At 45.4% G+C, this 18,979-nt stretch overlaps 1 protein-coding gene across 10 annotated transcripts in view; it reads left to right on the forward strand.

Moving 5' to 3' along the window:
* The window catches only part of HDAC4 (histone deacetylase 4), a 186,954-nt gene that overhangs the window by 48,274 nt on the left and 119,701 nt on the right, over nucleotides 1-18,979 (forward strand). For 8 of the 10 annotated variants that reach the window (XM_015867781.2, XM_015867780.2, XM_015867787.2 and 5 more), the window contains exon 3: nucleotides 12,190-12,261. The exons of 1 other annotated variant lie outside the window; for it this stretch is intronic. In XM_015867781.2, the coding sequence (XP_015723267.1) occupies nucleotides 12,190-12,261 (72 nt within the window). Of the gene's footprint in view, nucleotides 1-11,809; nucleotides 11,881-12,189; nucleotides 12,262-18,979 lie in introns of those variants that run through there. One more of the 10 variants, XM_015867790.2, reaches the window with a different exon arrangement.

Below are 18,979 nucleotides of genomic sequence, written 5' to 3' on the forward strand. Positions count from 1 at the left end.
CAAGCTGCTGCAGCCTGCTGCTGAGACAGCAGGAGCTCACTGGGCACACTCATGGAGCAGCAGAGCTCCACTAGAAGCCTTTTCCCCCACAGACCAACAAACCCACCATGCAGTGTTGTTTCCCCCCTCATCTTCTGTGTCTGTCGGTGCATCTGTGCAAACTGCAGACTGAATGAGGCCTGACAAAGCCACACATGAAGCTTTTTGCTTTGGGGATTGCTGCTGTGCCATGCACGCTTTATTTGTGTGTACCTTTGCTTCCCAGTTTGCCTCCTAACTCAGGTAAAGCGCTTGTCTTCAAAGGGAATAGTACTGGAGCAAACTACTTACTTTCCAGTGTTGATAAGCAAGGTGATTAGGTGATTGCCTCGCAGCTTGGGAATAACATCCAAAATGATGGAGCTGTATGCTTTTCTTTTTTTTTTTAGTCTGCTTTAATCATTAACACAGCTTAATTGCAGGCATTCTTTTAAAGACTGACAGTGAATCATACATCAGGGTTTAACTGCAGCCCGACTTTCTAAATTCTCCTGCCTTCCAACTCTTTGCGTGAGGTCATTGCCTGCTGTGCTTCAACCCCTGCACTTTGCAACCTCATTCACATTTACTACATTGCAGGTAGGGTCCAAATAATGGGCTCAGAACACTAGAATTAAACACTCTCGCAGCCCTGTAGCTTCAGGAAGCCTCAGCCCTTGAACTGAGTACTGCTTTGCCTGGAGCTTTCCTTGAGGTCTCAAGGCTCCCACGTAAGGGTCAGCAGCTCTGTTCCAGGCCATGTACATTGCAACACGAGGTGCTGCTTTAGTTAGAAGGAAGATTAACATGCATTTTTGTGGCTAGCTTTTAGCTCTTCCACTAACACAGGTTGCCCAGAGAGGTGGTGGATGCCCCATCATTGGAGACACTCAAAGTCAGGCTGGATGGGGCTCTGAGCACCTGACGGAGCTGTGGGTATCCCCATTCATTGCTGGGGCATTGAACCAGATGGCCTTCAAAGGTCCCTTCCAACTCAACAGCATAACATGTCTGGGTATGGGGGTGTGTGGGAAGATGCTTGGGGGTGCCACTTAACCCATCTCTGTTAACGCATCCCATCTCCTCCTCGTCGTAATGCAAAACAATGTGTGTTTTGCCCTAGGAAACAGTAGCAGTCCAGTCATCATTCCAGAAATTCCTCTTGGTTCATTTTTCTCTGTAACAGAGCTTGCAGAGCCGCTGCACGTTGTAAATGTGAATCTGAAAAGGTCAAACCTCCGTGTGCCAGAGACAGGGATACAGGATGACAGCAGCGCAGGGCCATGGCTGCATTTTAAACTGTAGGTTGAGAACAATATGTTCAGAGAAAGCTCTTTGTGTGCAAGCCTTGGGTACTGGGGAGTGATTGGAGGTAAAGCAGCCAGGACTTCTCCAGCATTACTCAGGGATTTCTGAACGGAGGGCGAATCGAGAGGCCGGATCCATAGCAGGGGAAGGGAAGGAGCTGTAAGAGCTGGGACTGTTTTTGCTTCTGTTTGCTTTACTGATGGGATCCCATTGACAGGATAAGCAGCGCACTGAGGGGTGTTCCTGTTGGCCTAAGCTGTGTCAGATGTGTGGCTTTGAGCGTTGGTACAGAGCTTTGCAGCTGGGGCTTGGTTCTTGTTCTTTACCTAATGTACAGGTGGGATCACGTGTTCAGGGTAACCAGGTGAGCACTGTGCTGGCAGCAGATGCTCCAGGCAGGCAGCTCCTGTCCTCCAGCAGGCGCAGGGACAGCCCAGCTCCTGCAGCAGGGCCCCAAGGGAGCAGCAGCCACGTGGAGTCCTGATGCGCTATATCTATGGACCTTAAATAACAAGCTTTCCTCCATCCCTGAGCAGGCGTGGATCTGTTTTGTGCCTTTTCCAAATGTGAACTCACCCCTGGGCCGTTCTGCTGCCTCTGAGGCTGTGGATCAGCTCCTGATGGCATTGCCTGCTCCACACACTGTTGGGTCCGTGGGATCACAGCACAGGGAACAGCCCAACAGCTCCAGGAGCAGAGCATTGCATGGCCGTGCTTACCTTGTTCCTCAGTGCTGTGAGCAGTTCGTTTGGGTTTCCCCACACCCCCATTTGCTGAAGTTTTGATTTTCAGATATTTTCTGATTACTAAGAATGATGAAACTTCTTGGCATAGTTGTTTTGACAAGCAGCCTTATTGCATTGCTTGCAACTCTCAGTCTTTGCTTTATTTAGCTGTGGCTTTGAATTTCCTGCTTGTGGTGGGGCCTGTGTTTGTTAATTCCCCATAGCTCCAATAGTGGGCTTGCCCTTCCTCTAGCAGCTCGCAGGTTCTGTGCAGGCTGCCTGCTGGGCTTTGCTTGGCTGGACCTGCATTGGGCTAGTCCAACCCAGAGCCTGGTACTATCAGTGCTCATCAGTCAGCGTTGGGTTCTACTGAAGTGTGGAATGAGCTTTGTAAACTAAAACATCAGTAATGTACCATGATTGCATGGGAAGTTCCATTTTGAAACTTAATGTTCATTTCATTGTTGGAATTAGCTTCTCATTTTTGTTTTTCATTTACCTTTAATACAGCGTCCTGGAGGGAATGATAAGAGGACTGGAAAGGCCCCTGCGATAACCTGACAAGTCTTTGCCTGGCTCGCAGGCTGTTGGGTCTTTGCATCTGCTCTTATGGACCTTCAGTGCATCCTTTTGCATGGTGTTTGGGTTGGTTCCAGGACCCTGATCCTTGTGGGTGGCAACCAGCCTATGGTAGAGGGGTTGGAACTGGATGGTCTACAGACCAACCTCAGCATTCTGTCATCTGTGTTTTTTTGTAAAGAAACCCTTTGTTTCTTTTGTAATACATGAGATACATTTCATCATGCAGCCACCTGGTTCTGTGTTCAAAGAAATCCCTGTGGATTTTGGACTTCATCTTGACGTTAACAATCTCCTGAGTTTTCTTACTACGTCATTACCACGGTCTCTGGACAGACCTTGAGTGCTATGTTCATGTAGGTGCTGGTGGCATTTATACAGATGCAGTCCGTGGGGTTGTTTGATGCTCTTTACTTTTTAATCCTCTGTGAGATTTCATGTTGCAAGTAAAAGCTCATGGGCTCAAAAGGAAGGACCAAGTAATACTTGTTAATGTTCTTTTTACGTTTATTTTGTCCTGTTTATCATGGAAATTCTGGCACAGAATATAGCTGATGTGAATTCCTCTTGAGTGTTGGCTCAGTTAAATCCATATAGGAAGGAGTAATTCTGAGCTTCCATGAAACGATGCCAGCATGGTGGATCCTCCAGTTGCTCATCACTGTAGTCAGCTGGAGGTGATGTTTCTTTACCTTCTTGTTCCTCCCTGGCTGCACACCTCCAGCTGACTACAGCAGTGAGCAACTGGAGCGTTGCCATTGGCGTAGGATGGAGGAGGAAGGATCACCTTTGCAGCCCTGATACCAAGAGCCTGAGTTCATTCTGAACTTACACAGAACTTGGCGCTTTGAGTTGACTTGAATACTGGTTCCACATGTGGAGTCCTCAGTACATGAGAGATGTGGAGCTGTTAGAGCATATCCAGAGAAGGACCGCAAAAATGCTCCCAGGATTGGAACACCTCTCCTACGAAGACCAAGAAGCTCACCTGTGTCCCAGCATCCTCTGTCCTTCTGGTGTGAATTTACTGCAGTGCCCGTGTGTCAGAGCAATCTCAGGGCTGGATTCAGGATGTCTCAATTACCAACATCCAAAATCCTAATCCTGGAGCGGTACGGAACAGCAGGTGAAAGCGTGTCATTTAAGTTCTGTTCTTAGCAATTAAAAACCCAGTGATTAGTGGTTGCTCCTTCTGCTTAGGCTGTTACTTTACATGCTCCTGGTGCCGCAGCTCTTTGTGCTGGTAGGTGCTGCTTTGGTCTCTCACAGGAGCGAGCAGAAGGAATTATCTAAACTTTGTACGCTAATTTCTTAAACTTTTATGCACCCCCCCCTTGGAATTACAAGCAGAGCTGACAGGTCTGTTTCCATGCCTTTGTACTTATTTTCCTCAGTGAAGAACTGTCCTTATTTTCCTCTGCTCTTTCCACTTCTGCCATGCACCTCAGGAGCCGCAGCTTGTGAGGCGGGGGAGCATCTGGTTAGATCCCATTGCCAGTGTCCAGGGACCATCAGTTTCCTTTGCCTCCTTTCTCCCCTGCCCTCTGCTCCATCCAGGAATTTTCCCCACATTCATCTGCTTGTTGAAAGCGCTGGTGTCATGGGTTGCTGAGGAATTATTATTGCTTCCTTTTTACTGCTTGGAAATGCTCAGAGCCTTTGGATGCAGATTGCCATGGAAATAGTTTCATGGACAAGTCCTGAGTGGTGTGGGCCAGTGTTACTTTGTGCAAGTAGAATGCCATCCATTCCCCCTTTAAAGAGACAACCTTTTTCCCCCTCCTTGTAGCTCATTAGCTTGAAGACAGTGAATGCAATATGACTCGTTAGTTTACTTCTTCAGGTGAGCAAATTTATGCAGGCCAATGCAGGAATAAAAGGAAAGTACATCACACTCTTCCTGGTTTTGCAGCTTGTTTTGAGGAGGCTTCTGGATACAAAGCTGCAGTCACAAGCAATTCTGACATGGTGTCTTGAGTTGTGCCAGCACCCAGTGTTTAATGCAGGTCTCAGAGCAGTCACCTTCGTTCTTTCAGGGCTGGGATGGGAGTCTGTGGGTTGGGGCTGGAGTCCCGTTGGAAACTGTGGAAGACCCAAATTGTCATTTAGCTGGGTGTCTTCCATTGAAGCCAGTTGTTCAGCCTTCTCTCCTGCCTTTGTAATGTGCTTCCTAGGTCTCCTTCTGCAGAGAATGGGAGATAATTTCAAGGTGTTGGGTATTTTTTCCCCCCATGGCTTCACTTTTATGTCACCAATCATATTTTAAAACCTGCTTAAATATTAGTTGTGAGAGAGGAGGCATTATTATCTGTGAACTCATAGCTATCAAACGTGAATTGTTATGCTCTGAATAGTGGATGATTGTGAAATGGCCCAGAGCCAGCAGCACCTCTCCTGCTGCACGGGTTCTGCTTTTCTGGTACGCTGGAGCTCATGGCATCTGTCTGAGCACATTTAGCACCTTGCATTGGCAGCGGGGATCTCCTATAGGAAGATTGGCTTCATCTTCTTGTATCTAGCTAGGATGGGGAGTTTTGCTCCCTAAGTCACCATACAGTTAACAGGGAACGCTTTGCAGAATGGTCCGTGAAAGAGATGCTTGGCTGAACTTATGTTCCACATTTAAGCTCAGTACTTGGACTATGGTAATTTCTTGAGGACAGTCACCTCTTCAGATGGCAGCCCCCTGCAGATGGCAGCAGATTGCACCCTCCTCCCCTCCTGCCAGCAGTGTGTGCTCGCTGGCAGGGTAAAAGCAGGAGGGATGGAGCTATCTGTAAGGGCTGATGAATCTCTTGCCTGTATAATCAAAGTGCTTCGTGCCAGGGAAAATATCTAGGCATGTATTTATAGTAATAAACAGCATCGTCTCAGCTCCTTCTTTGCAGGCAGGGATACTGTTGTACCACCGAGTCTGTGAAAGTAAAACCTACTTTTAGATAGCTTGAAATGGTAGTCTTTTTTTTTCTCCTTTCTTCTGGGATTTATCTGAATTGCAAATTTTAGGAGTCTGAACATGAATTGGCCCTACGTTGTTACATATGGATTGTCTAAAGCTGGTAGATACCAGTGTGGTGTGTTCAGGAACAGGTATCTTGGGGCAGTTTTCCTGGTGTCTGCAGCTGACAGTAGCTGACCTCCCGTCAGATAGGGCTGGGATAACGGGGAGATGCTGTGCCAGGGTGCCAGCTTGGCTCTGCACACAGCACCGTGTCTGAGCCGTCAGTGTCAGGCCCTAGCGGGATCCGGCAGCCTCCACCTTGAGGACATGGGCACAGCTACATTCCATTTTCATTCCCCATGGAAGTCCTGAGCTTCTGTCCTTCTCTAGGAGGAGCACAGGCTGGTGGGAGCATGGGATGGACGGCTGCAGAAGAGAGCCTATAGGAAATGGTTGGTAAGATAAGCCAAAAATAGAACTGAATCTGATGCCGCGCTTTCCTGGTATCGCGTGCTTGGCTACAGCTGTGTGTATGAAATATAATAGCAGCCTCTTCTGCCTGTAACTGAAGAGCAGAACCGGCGGGTGTTTGGGCTGACCACGTGCAGGAGGTGCTGAGTCTCACAGGGAAGCTGAGCCGCTCACACATTGGGAATCAGGAGGGTGTTTGTGAACAAACGAATGCTGTAAGTGGTGGTTAGTGCGACTTAGGGTAGGCTGTGTTGGCTGGGTAAGTGCTTGGTGTCGAGCAGGAACAGGTAAGCTTTTTGTGCTTGGTTTTCCATCTTGCTTTGCTGCCTGTAAGACTGAGTGATCTCTCAGCCTGCCAGCATGCATGCAACAAGTAGTCAGGGTGTAGGATGCCCGCTTTGCTTCTAGTGCAGGTGCATGCTCCAGCTTGTCCAGAATGGGTTGGTTCCTGTTCGTCATTGGTTTTGAAAATTGATACAGAAGAATGCAATGAAAAACAAGCTGAAATATGAATATCTCACAGCAAGGGATTGAAGTAAACAGTGGCACAAAGAAGCAGATCACAGTACTTCTATAGTTTGGCTCTTGACAAGCAGTACATCGTCTATAGACACCCTGAGGACCCCAGCATCGCTTCACATCTTCTCTGTTTGGCTTCATGGCAATCAGTTCAAGGTTGCTTTTCATGCTGGTTATTTGAGTGCTGTTTCTACCTTAACATCAGGGAGATCTGCTGGGTGTCTCCTTGCTGGGTTCTCCATAGGAAAGCAGTGAAGCAAGATTTTATACAAGACCTGATGGTGTTTCTGCACTGCGCCACGTGCTGGCAGTGGAAGGTGGCTAACCTTGAGCATTAGAGCTAATAAAAATAAGAATAAAGCAAATCCAGCCCTACGTAAATAGGGCTTTCATCTCTGTGGGTAGCTTCTTCATTATGCTTGCAGGCCATGCATACTTATAGCCCAACTCTAAAATACTTTTATTGTCTCCTCTGCTCTAATCCCTTGTTCTTCCTTTAGGTATCTGTAGCATTTTATTTTTACCATCCACCCTTAAAGTATGAGTAAACAGTGCTTAAATACTACGTTTATTTTTGCTCAATTCTATATGCTGTTGCGATGCAGTGGATTTTTATAGCAGTTGCAGTCAATTCCAATTGAAACCATAATTGGTATTTCGACTTGATAGCTGCTGTAAATCTCAAAGAAAGGAAGAGAAGGATGCTCTCATTTTGTTAGGCTGCTTCTCTTTCGGATGCACAGTGCATCTTCCAGCTCTCTGGGCTAATTAAAATGCCATTACAGTACATGTGGTGCTACAATACAGTCTAGGGAGACGTCCAAAAATAGATTCTTGAGTGCAGACAAATTAGAGAGGAAATATGCGCTGAGCATTTTCTCATAGGTTTAAAGAGAAATAATCCATTTGCTGCCTTAATTGCTTTCTTGTAAATGTTGAGGATTATTTTTTTTTCTCTCTGTAAATTCCGAATGAGTAGACAAATAAATAATACATCCACGATAATTACTATTCTCATTACTAATATTTTAACTTGTTGTTATACACCACAGCTGTTAATATGCGAGTCAGGATGTTCTAGCTGGCTGTGCGTAATGGTCAGGGGCAGACTCTTATTCCAAAGCTATTCTGTTTTTGTCACCTGGTATCCCAAGGCTGTGAGGTTAGCAATACCTGTTTTTAGCCCTACAGCCTCTGACCAGAACCCCACCCCCAAGAGGCAATGCAGATGAATACTGCTTGCACGTTGTGTATAGCGTTGTGGTTGGGAGAGCAAGCGCTGTGCAAAGGGTCAGCTCTGTGACAGTTGGTGCTGAGGAGGCTGTATGCAGGCTGTGAAAGTGGAATGTTGATTTAATTTGTATTTCTAAGCTTGCTTTAAGGCTGAATTAAAGCTGGTCTCCCAGGCAGGAATCTGTGTTAGTGGCTGGACCCACGTTAGGTGAACTGGCAGGCACTGCTCTGTGCTGGGACCAAACGCATGCAAGGAAGAGAAGCACAGCAAAGAGTGCAGGCTGGGGCTGGCTGTAAGCCCTCTCCAGTTGCAGGGCGGCATGCAGATGGAGGGGGAGCTGCCACCACCCTGCTTCTCTTCTTACAGGCTTGTAATGTGCTGGTCATGCATGCTGAGCTCTTATCAAGGAGTCATAGAATGGTTGGGTTGGAAGAGACCTTAGAGCTCACCCAGTCTCAACCCTGCTGTGGGCAGGTTGTCTCCACAGACCAGGGCCCCATCCAGCCTTGTACACCTCCAGGGATGGGGTGCCCACTGCCCTCACTGTGAAGAATTTCTTCCAACATCTAACATAAACCTTCAGTTTTTAGTTTAAACTGGTCCCCCTTGTCCTATCGCTGTCACCTACGAAGTCGGTCTCCATCTTCAGTAAGGCTGGACGTGAGGCTGTGCGTATGCCTATGAGCATTTCTGTGTATTGTGTCTGAGTGTTGGTTGTACCTTAAAGCATAATCCTTGTGGGGTTGGGGAGAAGGAAAGTGGGTCTCTTGCTCTCCTTTGTAAGACAAGCTTTGCTAGAAAGCAGCAAAGAGAGCAAGGTAGTTATTTGCTCGATGACAAATATAAATTCAGGAGTCATTGATCCAGAAACATCCCTTTTCTCTGCAGAGACCGTAGCAGAAGCTTAATTTTAAATGTGGATGCACGCTCTTGAAAGGATGTGGTTGGGATATTCTCTTAGATGCCAACTTTTCTCAAGTGTTTTCTCAGAGGTTTCTCCTTGATTGCCTGCAATTCATCTTCTAAAACCAAGGGCAGCGCTTTTGCCGAGCAGGCTGTCACTTCTCTGAGTAATTACCTCCCGTGTCTTGCATATGTGCCTTGCTAATGCATCCTGGAATGAACTTGTGTCTTCTGCATCGCTGCCAAGCTGTGGAGTCTCAGTTTGCAAAGTGCTTCTTTCTTGTTTGTATTGTTACTTGGCCGGGTATTGCTCATCCCATAATTGGGAGTTTAACCATTATTGCTATTTAGGTGGGAGGGATCTTCCCAGTTGTGATCAAACCTTGTACCCGTTCCCCATTTGGCGTTGAATTCTTCTTGCCGTGCTCCCAGGTGTGACCTCTGTGGTGTGATGTCATGTCTGACATTTAAATGCAACTTTAATGTATTATCATTGAATAGTGAACTACCATGCCATGCTGGGTATAACCAATCTAAAAGCTTCACCTCCATCCATTGGCAACGCTAGTCTCTGTGCTGCCATGTGAAGCTGGCCTTTCTTTCTGGAAGACAGAAATAACACCTATTGACTGTAATTGTTTCCCACCTTCCCTCAGAATCTGCCTCTGTGTCTCTAGGAGTTTCCCTGTTCTCTGGGAGGTCTTTAAAGACAACTGTTGGTTGTTCATCACTTTGCTTGGCGAGTTCAAGTAGACCCGGCTGATTTGCATCAGGCCTAAAGATCTGAATACATGAAAAGCTATTTAAATAACCTTTCCAGTTCTGCCCTGCATTTATTTTTTTTTTAAACTCATCAGAGTTAATTATAGGAAGGCTGCATGCAGTTTTCTGGTAGAAGTGGGGCTGAGTGCTTCAGCCTTCTGTTTCGATCATCATCTGCCCTGTTTTTAGTAGGGAGAAGGAATAAAGCCACACTTCCCTGCCCATGTCTAATCTGGTTTCACCTTAGATGTTGTTGTTCGTTTTGCTTCATCTTTTCTGGAGGCTTTTATCTGTGCAGGTTTCTCCCTGTTATTCTGTGTGTACTGTAGCCATCTTGTCTTTGGCTCTTTTCAAGCCCCAGCTTCTTCTGAAAGTGACCTGGATGTATTTTAAAGTAACTCTTTGGAACGCTTCAGGACGGACTGCGATAAAAATGAAATGTTCAAGTCCCTGTCAATGAATAATAGCTTCATCTCATTAATTAGTGAGTAGAATTATCCCTTTGAAAACCAGAGCTGCACTAAATGCCGTCTAACCTGTGCCATCAGTGAGATGTGTGCCTCCTTGCAGACCAGCTGGATGCTGCAGCACATCTCCTTGCTGCCTGGCTTTGGGCTGGACGATCTGCAGTGTCGCTTCTTGCATCTCCTATGTGCAGCCAGCCTGGGGTTTGTGTGCAGGGTACGGAGCTCCCACATGGCTGGGTCAGCTTGCTCTTCCTGGCGCTGCTGCCTCTGAGTCACCTACAGCCCATTCAAGATTGCGTTTGCTTGGCAACTCTTTAGTATCTTAGGAAACACTTGTCTGGTAGAGAGACTGCAAGTATTTTGTAGGTAATGTGCTTTGTGCTACTGAAAGCCGGCTGTGTTACTGCTAGTTGGTGGCTGGTAGAAGTGCTGAGCAGTGATTGCACTGCTTGCCCTCTGTGCACGTTCTTTGCTGCCCTTCTGCAGCAGTGAGACAAGCTGCTTCCCATCCCTACCCAGGTTTTCAGCATTGCAGAAGCGCCTTGCGATCCCCTCCAGGCAACAGCAAGGACAAAACTGGAGATCTGTGTGTGGCACAGATATTTTTAGCATCTTCTGTCTGTTTGGTTTTTTTTTGTTTTTTTTTTTAGTTCTGTAATTGCCAAAGCTGTCTCTAGAAATGCACGGTGAAGCTTCGAGAGGAGCTGAATCCTTTGGAAAGGAAGAGGGGAAGAGCTTTTATAGTTTAGACAGAAACTGATGGTATTCATCTTGATAAGCCTCCCTCTTTCCTTCTTACAGGTGGAGCCCTTCTGTGTCAGTCAGTGTAGAGAGTACAGAACCTCTGTCTTGCCTAGTTTGGATTTGAGTATTTAGACCTGCAGACCAGAATAAAGGCTTGAGTCACTTGGGTCTGCTCTGTGCACGTCCCACTGCTTGTGGACACAGGCTGTCTGCCCCCGCTGTGCTCTTGGTCTCGTGGTGGCAATCCAAAAGCAAATAATGTGTGGTGGGAACAACCTGCTTTATCTGCAGGACAGTAATTACTTGCTTGGGAAGGAAAGCTCAGCGTGGCTGTAGTTCGGTTCATTTACTTATTGCCTGGGGCAGCACCAATGCTTGGATGTTGGCAGTGGAGGCAAAGCCATGCAAATGATGGAGAAGATACAACTGTGCTTTCTGCCCAGGAGCCCGAAATGGTGCGTACAGGGGAGGAGAAAACAAAGTGTGATTTACTTGTGTGTGCTTTTTGTTTTTAAATGCTCTACCATCAGCGTAATGTTTTACAGCACTGAACTTGGCTTTGACTGAGAGATGGGGTGGCTTCTTTGATGTCTCCAGACGGGGTTTGGCTTGATGGTATCTGTGCTGAGCACAGTAACACGTTAGAGGAGATCAAGTGAGACACAACTGCCAATGGTGCGGGTATTTACAGTGGAGCAAACCGATCTGAGGTAGAGTGTTCTGGAGTCAAGTATTCATAGCCGAAGTGCTGGAAACACACAGTAGAGAAGCATCACTTACTTGAATTTAGCATTTTTTTGCTTCGGCTCCTATTGGGGGGGCAGATGGGAGGGGAGTGGATGAGTAGAAAATCTGGTCTGGCAGTCTACAGCAGTAGGGATCATGTTCTTCTCTTTTAGCTCGACTTGAATGCAAGATATAATCTTTGAAATATTTTAAATAGAGAACTGCTTCAGCAAGATGGATTTCTGCATATCATTTACAAAGTATGTTTTTAATGCCTTTCTGAAATCCAAACTTATGCAAAACGGGACTTGTTATGTATGTCTGCGCATTTTAATCTCCTGCAGTGATTTGCCAGTTTTCCTCAGCATCTCCCTGGCACACTGTAACCATTGCTTCAACTTCGCTTCGCCTCGGATGTGTTTCTGTCCTAACTCTGCTCGGTTCTCCTGAAGAAGGAAGGAATAGGTGTTTAGCTATTGCATGGTAAGGTTTACCAGCCGCCGTGCCTATCCTGTAGAGCTGGGAGCACTACCAGTTGGATTTACAGACCAGGAAGACCCGAGCGCGGTTTGGGTTACGGTGGCTTTTATTTTCTGCTGCAGTGGAAGCAGTTGTTAGGCAGCTGCTGTCCTGTTCATATTCTTGTTTCTATTGATTTGTGCTCCTTGTGTGTTTCTGGTTTGCGCTGCCGATTGGTTAGTGACTTATATATTTATTTTTCCTGCTTGGAATGTCTAAAATAGCTCAGCTAACCAAAGAGTTGTTGTGATGGTTTTTGTTTTCTCTTTCCAGATGGGCTTTCTGGCAGAGACCAGCCAGTAGAGCTGTTGAATCCACCTAGAGTGAACCACATGCCCAGCTCTGGTAAGAAGAAACTTTTATTAAACATTGCTCCTATTCTGGGAATGCAGTAAAATGTTGTATGCAGATCTGTTTTACGAGTGGATGAGCAGAATGCAAATGCAATACGCTGGAACAAAGTGTGTCAGAACTTGCACGAATCGACTTTCCCAGGCTGGGCAAGTGGGGATTGGGAGTGGAGGGAGAACAGAGCGCGGCAGTCTTGGGAGGCTTAAATAACTCAGCCCCAACCCTCAGCATGGAGCTAAGGGGAGGCTGGCCTGGCAGAGCTGCTCGATTTCCCTTAGAAAGAAGGGAGCTGCAGAGCAAAGCAGAACCTTGTGAGAGTTTTCACAGCTTAAAAGGAGATCTGCAAACCGAAGTAGGTTTTCTGAGTTTTTGCTCCTATTAAGGAAAAATCTCCTTGTGTTGAAAATGAGCAAAAAGTCAGAGCCAAACTTAGGCTGATCAAAGCGTATCGTGCTGAGCTCCTGGCTATTTGCTTTTCTTCCCCTCTCCTAATGATCCTGCTGCACTGTCTCCTGTGTCTTGTCCTTCTGGTGTGAAGCAAGCAAAGCAGCCAGTGTTGGTCTTGGAGGCTGGCTGCTTCTTGCAGAGCAGAGGGGAGAAATCTTAAGGCTTACGGTTAGAGCACTTGAAAAAATAAAAGCAATTGTTTGCATCCAGAATACATGGAATGTTGTGAAAAGCAATCTCCTGCTTTCTTTTGTACTTCTGCCTTCTCTTTTCCAGAAGCGTTTTGTTTCCAGGTGCATACTGATAGGAATATTTAGACTAGGGATGATTTGATATATGAAGAGTCATCTGCTTTCCAGGTAGGAGCTCAAGTTTTCCCAAACCCCAGCTTTCTCTCCTTGAATGCCTTCCAAAATCCCTTTGGGTCCTTGTGTATTAAGGAAGAGATCTTGCTGAAGATGTAAGAGCTTCTTGTAATGCAAGTTGGGAAAATGTAAATGAAGTATATTCAAAACAACTTCAGTAGATTAGGAGGAGGGAAACGGGCTGCGATCTAACCTAGATTTTTGTGGACTTAAATGCTTTTCTGGGAAAGGAAACCTTTAAGGAGGTTGAGCTGTTGCACTGGCGGAAGAGACCATCATTACCAGTTATGAAGGTTTGGCTTTGCATTCTGAGAAACCTCATGTGTTCCAGAGCTTGTCTGTCAAGCAAGGGAGGTTAAATTTTCCTAACCCTGAGAGAGATTCTTATTTTAAGTCTTCCTTGATAACGCAGGTCCAACTTAAAGATTTTCCTACCCGTTTCGTATCTGTGTGCTAGGTGGAATTTTATGAGCCTGCCTAAGTGCACAAGAGGAATCACATTCCTCACTTCTGCCAGTAAATAGATCAATGGCCGGCATTATAAATGTGTGATGACTTTTACCCTTCCACTCTATGTTGGAATTGATTTCATTGTTGCTTGTAATGTTTCACATTTTCTTTAGAAGTATTTCAGGATAAAGGATGCTGCTGGTTTAGCGGCTTGGGTAACCTGATGCTGGAGTTCGTTGTGATCTGCGATCCCCAGATGGTAGAAGGTTGTTTTTAGGGCTGCGAACTCTTCAGGTTTCATATAATTCTTACCTTTTGTACTGCATTTTGAGTGTTTTCAATAGTTCAGCTCACTGCCTACTGAAAAATAAGAAGCTAGACATCAATGGAGAGCTGTGCTCATGTGAAGCGGGCATAATGTGAGACAAGGCAGCAGTGACTCTGTTAGATGACTTCCAGCAGCATTTGAGCCACAGGAGCTCCTGTCTCATGCTTGAAAGCTTAAGTCAAGCTGGCTGTATGGTGGACGAAGGGTAGGAGAGACTTGTGAGAGGAGGGGAATGAAAAAGCGACCTTACAGAAGCAGCAACATCAGCTCTGAGCTGCAGAGTCACCCTGGTATTTTCACTTCGGATCCTGATCTTGGTTTTTGCTGAAGGAATCTTCTCAGCCTTGCAGCATGTATGTGAGCCGGAAACGTCCATCTTAGGTTTTAATGGCAGAATGTTAATTAAGACGTGGAAGTGGAGTCTGGCAAAAAGCAGAAAGGTATTTTGGTGAGTTTTAATGGCAAGGAACTAGCACTGACCCTGTGAGTGGTGCCTGCAAATAGCGCTGACACTGGTGTGGTGCCTGTACCTCTGTATCCTGATGAGTTTCTGAAGTGAGCTGATGGAATAACCCCTGTGGGCAAACCACTGTCCTGTATGTTTTCTTGTCATTACTACATATAGGAAGCTTGCTGCAAATCCTTCTGAGAGAAGAAAGGGAAAGAAATACCAAGTATCACTTTGGAGAAGGAAGTCGCATTTGGTTTTGTGGGGTGTTATTCCAAGTCTCAGGCATGGCTGAAATAATGGGATTGAGAAACAGCTTAAGGAGAAAGAAGATGCTCAGTCACGGCCTGGGATATTCCACTCCAAACTTAATCCCTTCGTGGTAAAGCAACTGATTTGTAGCCCTTGTGATGAACAAACCCACTGCTGTGTGGCAGGGGATGGTGAGCAACCTGTATCCCCACTATTGCATTTATAGTTGAGATAAAATCATTGTGGTGAGTTTATAGGAAACCAAAACGTTTTCTCTTTGCCACAGACCAAGCAAAGGAGAAGTCTGATCTGTGTTCATTGTTCTTCTCTGTAAAATAATAAATAGCCAAGGGATGTAAAATACCCAAGTGCTGAGCGCGCTCTGTCCTGTCTTGTGGCAGCATCTCAAGTGAATCGAGAATACTGGATGTTTGGGGCATCTATATGAGACTGCTTCAGGAGTAAATGGGGTTGAGTAGAATGGAGCTCAGTCAGCAATAAGGGGCATTTTCCCTTTTCAAAGATGTATTGTCTGTAATTGGTGCTTCTGAATTTTAGTTGCCTGTAAAAGGAAAACAAGACAAACCCCCTACAACCTATATCTTGCTCAGGAATGTTATCATCTGCTTGATAAAACCTATTGCAGCTGCTTTCTTTTAGTATAGCATCAGAATATTACTGCACGCTTGGCTTGGGGTAGGAAAGGGTTATCAGCTGTTAGTCTTTCCTTAACTTTTGCTTGCAGAATTCAAAGAGATTCAGAGCAGGGACTGCATAGGTACAGTCAGTACTGCAGGTACACCACAGTCAGCAGGAGAGAAGGCATTCAGATACATGAGCACACGGGTGGCCATTGTATGTCTGTGATCATCATTAAGCATAATTTCATTACTTAGAATGAGCATTTTTCTTTCTTCATAAGGCTGTGTTTGTGGTATTCTGGATCAAGCTGTGATAGAAGCAGTAGCAATAGCCATGAGCAGGGGATGTCACAGCCCTGCCTACAGGGCTTTGCTTGTCCCGTGTGGGTTGGGGCTCTTCTGGGCCTGATGCTGCAGTGAGCACACACGCCATGCTGGGCAGCCAGGGCACGGTCTCCTTTGCTTCTCCCCGCGTCTCATTATCCAGTCTGACTTCCACATCCATTTGAAAAAGTGCTGATGTATCTGAGAATAAATGGTCTGCGAGAGCTTCTGGACTAATATTGTTACACGATTTTTACAGGCTTTTGAAATCCAAGATTAATCCCAGCCTTGACGAGGAAGGAGTGGTAGTTCATTTGGCCTAACGGAGCTGAATACCGTGCTTTTGTTAATTTATCCCTTCAAAGGAAGAGAATGCCCTCTCACTAGGCTGCATTTTCATGTATTTGCTTGCTTTCTATAGCACGTCTGCTTCAAAAGCTCCTTCAGAGTGATACCGAGATGGCGTGGCACGGTGGGGCTTTGAAGCAGGTCCGGGTTGCTGCTGGTCAGTCAGGATTGGGAGCTCCCGACAGGCTCGTGCCTCTGCAGACAGGAGCTTGTTTCTCCTTGTTCACACCAGGACGTGTCAGAATGGGGATGGTGTGCAGTTTCATGGTGCTGAAGGAGGGCAGCTCACGTTCTGAAAGGCCAAGGCTTTAAAGTTAAATATAACCCAGTCTGTTCTCCATGGAGTCTGACAAGGGGGGGCGAAGCAAGTTCTGGAGAAGGCATTTAAATGTCAAAACACTACGCTAAGATTAAATCACTGTTTGCCTATTAGCTTTCTGTTAGCCTATTGTTTGCTTATTTATTAGCTGCAGCTATTTGTGTCAGACCTAGTGGGTGAATTTTATTTTCACCCTTAAGATGCTCTGGCTTATGACAGTGAATAAACTGCAGGTCAGTGTAGATTAGAGCCTTAGTAGTTGCTCTGTAGTACCCAGTCAGTACCTGTTCGTCACTTCCTTTCTTAAGCACAAGGAAAAGGCTGTTAAACTGAGGAGGTGGGATGAATTAATGCTTTGTTCCTGTTCTGAAAGCTGAAAGCAACAGTTAAATCTTAAGTATGTGAACACTGCGCTGTTTTCTTTGATGAGAGGTAACTGGCAGGCAAGCCTGCTTTATCGCAAGACTCAACATGCTGCTTTTCTTTATTCTTCCCTCACCTTGTTAAGCTTAAGTTTATAGTAATTGACTATAGATTTCCCTGGATTTGCTTGGCCCTGAATGTTCACCAAGTGTTATTTTCACAGTACTTCTCTCGCTTCCCCCACCGAGAGGAAGGCTGCTTTGTGCCTTTGCTGTCGTATAAAAGCAGGTGAGGGAGGGAAGAGCCTTTGGATGCACGGCAGAATTTATATTAAACTTTTTGACTCCTTAGCGAAGGAGGAGATGGCAAGATATGAGCAGACATTTAAAGGCTCCCTTGAATTGTTAATCAGTAATCTGTTCCCATTGCCTCCAGCTCTTCTAAAAATAACAGTGCTGTGCGATGAATGAAAAGTGATAAATATTTCATGGAAAGTTGATCATGGAATCAGGCACTTCTTGGGGGAAAATGCTGCATTTTTCAGATGTGATCCATCAGTGCCTTTGCCGCATCGTGTTTTCCATGTGTGCGCTGCAGTCTGTGTGTGTTTTGTCTGGATCTGCAGCCCTAGAGAAGCTTGAAAATCAAGATGAAGCCTATTGTTCTCTACTTCTTCCATCATACTTTCCCGGTGACACTGTTGCCCTATGGCTCATAACAGACATTTAGTTTCATCTGGAGAGCAGACCAACCTGTGTGTTTCTCTTCCAGGGCCGTTAAGGATTCTGGAGTGGCTTCATTTACCTTGTCCTCTTCTTCCACCAGCTTCTCCTAATTCCTGCTAGGTGGCTGTGCCCATTAGCTGCTCCATTTGCAGCGTGTTTACTTGGATCCGAGTTCTTTTTTTATTGGTGCTCTCTGTACTACAGAGTTCCCTGGAGTGCTTTATGCCAAAATTAACTAGGTATAGTTTATTGCTATGGGGGAAATAGATGTCATAGGTCTGTGCCCAGCAGCCATGTGCATTCCAGGGGTTTTAGAAATGCCTCTTTCGACACACATTTGTCAAAATCCTAGAAGCTCTTCCCCAGCATATATTGATTTTTGGGACCGTATTTAGCTGTGCTTTGATCTTGGGCAGCGGAAGGGATATCAGGTGAATGGCTTTTGCAATGATGCTTTAAGATCGTCCAGATGCTGATCTGGAGAGTTGCTGTTAATTGATTTAAATACACCTTTACTCTCTGCTGCTTTTTCCTACCCCTGCTTCAAAACATCCACTCCAAACCCCCAGAATAATTTGGATGAAGATAGAGTTCACCAAATAAATAAAAACCGTAACCTAGTTACTTCAAAATGAGAAACCTCAGCAATGCTGTTGGGTCAAGATAATGTGAGACTGCTGCCAATTTGTAATGGCTTAAATTTGTTTGGACTTCTTCAGTGTTCAGGCCATGAAAAGAAGGGACATTACCTTCAACAGGTTGGGTCTTTTGAGAGATGCAAACACTCCAGCTCACCAGTATTGATCTCCTTCCTTGTCCTTGTTCTTCAAAGTCATTAATCTCCAACTTCTCAGAGTTCTCCTACCTCCTTCTCATCTTCTTGCAGTCAGACCGTGGCTTTGTCACCAAGTGAATGTGCAATCAGAATGTTCTCTGCATCACATACAGAGTAATAAGTTTGTTCACACTGCAGTGATCCCATTTAAGTTTACAGTTGGTGCTGAGCTGTCATTTGCCTATTAAATGGCTTGAATTGAGGTCCGCCTTAAGCTGGTGTCTCCTTTAACTTAAAACAAGTGCTTGTGATTAAATATCTACTCCTTTGGCTTAACGAATATCTTGTGACTTAAACCACTCAATTGTTACTACTTCCCCATCTGTTTTTCATTCAAGAAATTCTGTCATATCGGATGATTCATTCGTATTTGATTAGAGATTTCATTATAAGCTGGTCTTAAGTTTTTATGATCTAATAAAAGGCTTCGGAATCACTGACTTGGAGCTGTAATTGTAATATCATACAGAATAAATGTACAGCACGTTTTTAATGATACTTTCCTATGTATTTTTTTTTATCCTGTCATAGTTCTTGCTAGCAGACTGTGTGAGGTGAATAGAAGTTTCTAACAAAAACCAGGGACTGACCATTAACGTTGTTCAGAAGAGTTCTTCCAGTGCTGTCGTATCCAGGTGGCACTCAAGGGTACGGCCAGTGAAATTTAGGTCAAGCTTTGCCCTCCTTAACTCATATTTGTGGTCCTGTTCGTACAGGCAGTCATGATGTAGTGATATTATGAAGGTCTTCAAGATCCTTAGTTGTTGGAGTATGTGACAAATGGAAGGGTTCTATTTTCAATAGTAGGGTGGATCTTATGTGCAGGTTGTTTCTCAGGTGAAAGTAATGAACGCGGTGTTTTTTCAC

This window comes from Coturnix japonica, chromosome 7 (genome assembly GCF_001577835.2).
Source record: "Coturnix japonica isolate 7356 chromosome 7, Coturnix japonica 2.1, whole genome shotgun sequence".
Lineage (NCBI taxonomy): Eukaryota > Metazoa > Chordata > Aves > Galliformes > Phasianidae > Coturnix > Coturnix japonica.